General features: G+C 45.3%; 1 protein-coding gene across 1 annotated transcript; it reads left to right on the plus strand.

Annotated features, from left to right (window-relative positions):
* Positions 1–4070: 4070 nt before the first annotated feature.
* LOC121047162 lies at positions 4071–5130 on the plus strand. The gene has a single exon (XM_040502195.2). It carries the CDS (start codon positions 4264–4266, stop codon positions 5128–5130), a length of 867 nt encoding a protein of 288 aa, XP_040358129.1. The 5' UTR covers positions 4071–4263.
* The last annotated feature ends 906 nt before the right edge of the window (positions 5131–6036 follow it).

Here is a 6036-nt window from a genome sequence, read left to right on the forward strand (position 1 = left end):
CAAATGCGAATCTATCGCGTTTCTAATCCACCTTTGTTTTTGTTGTTTTTATCACGCACGACCGACTACTAAGCAAATGCTTCTGTACCGATCACGGAGTGAATGTCTTCGGCCTTATGTTGCGGAACGCCCAATAAAAAGCCATGTTCGTTCAGCGAGAAAACTTCCCTTTCGGGTGACCTTCTTTGATAATTTCTCCCGTATTTTAATTGACACGGTCGATTACGTTTGCTTCCCTAGTCAAGACATTTTGCTGCCACATGCGGCACTAATGCTTGGCACGATGTATGCCACTGGTGGTATTGTGAATTAGTTTACTTCCAAAGCTAAAAGTGTAACAGGTGGGACCATTCAGTTTGCTAAAAATGTCATGATATGGTAATTTCGTTGCGTAACTAGCGTTTTACTTCTAAGATTGATAAGAAACATGCTCATGTGATGATGCACTTCTACAGCATAAGCTTTGCAGATCCAGAATGGGTGTGCTATAGGCTACAGCCTCAAGGTTTTTAATGGACCGAATTGGTGATTACACGACAATAAATATCGTGGTGGAAAACTGCCCATCGACTCCGTGAGTTTTGATCGTGACCATTGGTGTTCTGTTGGCAAATTAGGTAATGGCACACCTTTTCCCTGACCAGCTGGCTTCAAGGGACATCGCATCTAGATGTGCTTAAATATGTTTATTTCAAGGTTCATTTCACCCCTCTGCATCATTAAAGGAAGGCAGTTTCAAGCCACAACAAACAGCAGTGAATATGCAATGCATAACGGGCACCAGTGTCCAGGCATATAGTTCGCAGAAGCCAATTGGAGCCTAAAAATGTTTTTGTTTTGTTTAGATAGTTTGCATTTGGTGTGTAACCCGCAGGGCCTGATTTCCGCGCCCAGTGCATAGTCCGCCAAGCTGGTGCGTTGTGTCTTCGTGCTTTTTTTCCTGGGTGACCTTTTCTTCAGAAGTTCTTCGACGAATGCTGTTGAGCCTGGAGAACTGCTCTTGAGACCCATATCCAGCCACTGAGCACACACACAAGCACAGAAAATAACACTCGGTGCCAAGTACAAACGAAGCACCTGGGCGGAATGCCGTGAATGCCAAACGAGCAGCGTCGGGTGACGGCGACTGAGTGCGTTGCGCCCCTTTGACGCCTGCATCGCTGTGGTGGGTGTCGTAGCTAGTCGTAGCGAGATGATCTTCGCTTCAAGCAAGAAATCTTTCCATACCATAGTCAAGATATGTGTCCAAGTGTTTGATGACGTGGGTTCTCTCACGTTGGTGCAATTGTCATCAAAAAAGGTACATATCAACAATATTCGCGCGTTTGAGGCTGAAACTATGACGCATACTTTATCTAAACCTAAATTTATTGGTCTGCGGCTACAAACCTTTTCGTTGACGTTGCTTAGATGATGTAACTATTCAGGCCTCGCACTAAATGGTGTGGCGAACTCTTCGGTTGTGTATGAAAACCTATTTTAGCCCTCATAAAAGACATTGTAAAAAGGGCACATGTCTTCTGCTGATACATATCTTCCAATCTACAATGCAGAGGCAAAAAGAAAATCAACTGTGTACATCTATCTACCACTTAGCATAATCACCTTTTGCCATTCATTCTTGAGCCCACTCAAGTATCAGCTTAGGTTACTCTTGTTTTAGAATCTTTGCCCTGTTTTGTAAAAAGAAAAAAAGTTAAGAAAAGCTTTACCTGTGTTCTCCTTCTGGCATTTAATGCAGACTTATTTGTCAGCAGATCACACACAGCAGATATCACTGTGGCACATACAACTCGAACGACCGATCAGACTATTGCTATTACCATAAAGTTTTCCACAAGAGCCGAAAGGAGGCCTGTAAGGGTGCACAAGCACATTGAAATGAGATTGGCGCTTTCGGGGCTTGTTCATATTATGCGTAAAAACAGGACGATCGGCGACCAGCTGATCGCAATATAACACCAAGGATACCGATGTTTCGATACATAGAACGCAAGATGAAGACCTCAATCGTCCCTTGTATGTTGTAACTGTCATACTTTCCGTTTAACCGCTTTTTAGCACGATTAACTAGAACAACCGAAGAGTTCGCAACACCGTTGAGTGCGAGGCCTGAATGGTTACATCATCAAAGCAACGTCAACGAAAGTGTTTGTAGCCGCAGACCAATAAGTTTAGTTTCAGATAAAGTACGCGTCATAGTTTCAACGGGCGAACATTGTTGATAAGTACCTTTCTTTGGACTCACGTACAGTGCTAATCACACTTGTCTATAACGCGCGAGCGGCTTCCTCCGGGGAGCGCTGGACTGGTGTCATTCGCGGAAACTAACCTAGTCACGTGGCGCAACATGGAACGGCCCGCTCGAGGAGTGTCCTGCCCACTCTATCAGCTTGATAAGCGATAAAAGTAAAGTGCTTTATGATATATTTTTGTTTTTTGGTGACGACATCGTTGATACGCTTTCATGCTTTAGTGTGTTTATTGTTCGAGCAATGATGTTTGTAAAAAGCGTGCGAGCAGCTTTCGGCGTTCGCCACCAGCTGATAGAGTGGGCAGGACACCCCTCGTCCGGGCCGTTCCATGTTGCTCCACGTGACTAGCTTAGTTTCCGCGAATGCCACCAGTCTAGCGCTCCCAGGAGAAAGCCGCACGCTCGCGCGTTATAGACAAGTGTGATTAGCACTGTACATTCGGTTCAACTTGACGACAGCTGCACCAACGTGATAGCTCACGTCGAACACTTGCACACATATCTCGACTATGGCAAGATTTCTTGCCTTCGACTGCCTTGAACACTTCATTTGTAGCATCACGGTAGGTCTTGGTTGAAGTGATGATCGTCTCGCACGCGGCAACAGAGAACGACACGCTTTGTTTAATTTATACGCTACCGGTCTACGGGCGTCGCAAATCTATCACCCTCTTGTCCGCCATGTTGGATCGATCGGAGCGCCCCCTATATTCGCTGAAACTCCTCAATAACGCTAACCCTTACTAAAAGCAACGTCTTTTGATCCGACCGTTCTACATTTCACCTCGCATCGATCATCACCTTAAAGCAGGAATTTGTAAATGTAGTACCAACGCATTTCTACAGTCATTCGTCCCTAAAACGTCTTTGGAATGGAATCACCTTCCGACTTCCGTAATTTATATTGTTGATACCCAAATGTTTAAAAATGCTAAAAACACTCTTTACTGTCCTGAGCCGCCTCATACTTTATGTGCTCTGCCCTTTCGTTTCTTTCTTTTTTTTAAATTCTTATTGCTCTTTTTAATGCCAATTGACCCTGAGGGTATTAAAATAAATAAATAAATAAACAAACGGCTCCGAATATAACCAACACCAACTGTAAAGGGAGAAAGCCTCGGCTCTGCCCCCTCTGCACTCTTACTACGTCAGCTAATGGGGCGGCTGCGAGAGGCGGCTCGACGGGTCCGGACCTGTCCAGGCATGTCGCCCCATTGCAGGTGCGGCTGAACAGTGAGCTTTACCATTCCCCCGCAGAATCGGCCTGCTTCCGAGTGTCTTTTCCGACGTGCATATCTGTTCTGTCAAATTTCTCGTGTTTTGCGCGTCGCTGTGAGTTTTTTAGTGTCTCCGCAACCTTGAGAAATGTGAAAAGAGCGACGGTGAGATGCCGTGCAAGTGCTGTGTGCCACGATGCCGCGGAAACTACACCGTGGACACCAAAGTGGACGTGTTCAAGTTCCCAAAGGATCAAATACTGAGGGACGCATGGATACGCGCTGTGCCGCGGGAAGACCTCTCCGTCACCGAGAATTCAAGGGTAAGCTTTCTTTTTGGTAGATAATAATGGTTTCATTGCAAATGGAAATTCAATATATGTATATACATTCGTATAAATGTGGCTCGCAATCCGCACTTTATGTCAAATACCCATTGGTTTGTTCATTGGACGCAAAATTCCTTTCTAGGTATGCGAACTTCACTTCGGACATGAGGACATCATCGGAGAAGCATCGCATACCGATGAAAGTACTGGCCGCATCATCACAGTGCCCTTATCCCATGTCCGTCTTCGCCCTGACGCTGTACCGTCGAAGTTCCCTAGCCGCCCGACCTACCTGTCGAGCGAAGCCACAAGAAGAGAAGATCCCGACTCCAAGCGGGCGCGCATGGAGCATGCTGCTATGCAAAAAGCTATCGCGGAGTCCGAGGAGATGTTTAACAGGGCACACGAATAGGACAAAGTCCATTCTTTAGGAGAACTAATCGGACACTTGCGGAGCAAGGAGATGAAGTTTTGGAACATAATAGAAAAAAACGAAAGGTTTGTTATTATCCACATCGTCGACGATGAGGCCCCGTGGCTGAGGTACTCTGTCTGCGTAAAACGAGACATGAGCGTGACACTACATGTCATGAAAACGGCGGTAAAAAAGTTAGGTGCAAATCTGGTCGTTCCAGAAATTGCCGACAGTAAGAAGGGCATAGTAGAACTCCTCGAAGGCATCGAGAAGTGGGACGGGAACCTGATTTCCAACTCAGTCGAGGAAATTTTCGAGGCTATTTGCCTACTGCTGGATCAGTTGTCCACGTCCCACGCAGAAGACGACGCCGACTCCATTCGATTTCTGCGAAAGCAAGTAAGCTTGTTCCCAGCGAAAAAACAGCGCAGACGCTACTCTGCAGATTTCATGGTGTTCTGTTTCATTCTTTTCACCATATCGCCCCATGCGTACACTTATATACGCAGCCATGGAAGCGTCACTTTGCCGCATCCCATGACGATCAGATCGGTATGCTCCTTTTATGGCATGAGCCCTCAACAAGAGCATCAGAACGAAGCATTCCTCAGTTACATGGCGAGAAGAATTTCTGACCTCAAAGATGACCAGCGCTTCGTCACCGTAATGGTAGACGAAATACACATCAAACCTCACTTTGTATACAAAGGGGGCAATATAACCGGAGCTGCGCTTAACTCAAATGAAGCTGCAAACTGTGCGCTCGTTTTCATGGTGCGCAGCCTGAAGTGCCAATTCAAAGAAGTTGCGCACATCGTGCCAGTGCACAGACTAGACGCGGAGTTCCTGCACAAGATGCTGAAAGATGTGATTTGCGGCTGGAAAAGATTGGGTACCGCGTTGTGTGCGTCGTGAGTGACAACAACTCTGTGAGCAGAAAGGCAATGTCTCACTTCGAATCGCCCGCTTCTAACAGCATTCTGTATCAACACCCATCAGACCCTGCAATGCCGCTGTTTTTTGTTACAGACCCGGGACTAGTAGTGCAAAACTATCGATAGTACTATCGGTAGTATCGATAGTCGCCAGAAATATGAATATCGATAGTAAAAAAACTATCGATAGTACTATCGATAGTCGACTATCGAAAAACTATCGATAGTACTATCGATAGTCGACTATCGAAGAACTATCGATAGTACTATCGATAGTCCACTATCAGAAAATTATCGTTAATCGACAATCGGAAAACTATCGATAGTCGACTATCGTAAACCTATCGATAGTACTGTCGACAGTTGACTATCGATAGTTTTTCGACACTAGTAGTTTGCGTCGGTCCCTCTTTTCTTTTTCTCGCTTTATTTTTTCAAATGGGACATTAACTAGCCCGAGCACTTACCATCCCAACTTTGGTTCAGATTTCAGTGATGACGAAGACGGGAGTTTGGGCGAAGAGAGGAGGAAGGGAGGCGAGCGGCAATGCGGCAACTGCGTTCGCTATAGTAATGCAAAACTATCAATAGTACTATCGATAGTCTCCACAGCCGCCAAAAATCTGACTACCGATAGTAAGAAAAAACTATCAATAGTACTATCGATAGTCGACTATCGAAAAACTTTGTGAAAATTAGTCATGTACCAACTGGCCCATCTGTCACTATTGATGCTATCAATAGTCAACTGTCGAAAAACTATCGATAGTCGACTATCGAAAATTATCGATAGTACTATCGATAGTCGACTGTCGAAAAACTATCGATAGTCGATTATAGAAAAACTATCGATAGTACTATCGATAGTCGACAATCGATAGTTGAT

This window comes from Ixodes scapularis, unplaced genomic scaffold (genome assembly GCF_016920785.2).
Source record: "Ixodes scapularis isolate PalLabHiFi unplaced genomic scaffold, ASM1692078v2 PGA_scaffold0__279_contigs__length_252992795, whole genome shotgun sequence".
NCBI classification, from domain to species: domain Eukaryota; kingdom Metazoa; phylum Arthropoda; class Arachnida; order Ixodida; family Ixodidae; genus Ixodes; species Ixodes scapularis.

What these genes read in the sequence shown, in the direction of transcription:
- LOC121047162 (XM_040502195.2), top strand. Translation starts at nt 4,264, where the DNA reads ATGAAGTTTTGGAACATAATAGAAAAAAACGAAAGGTTTGTTATTATC.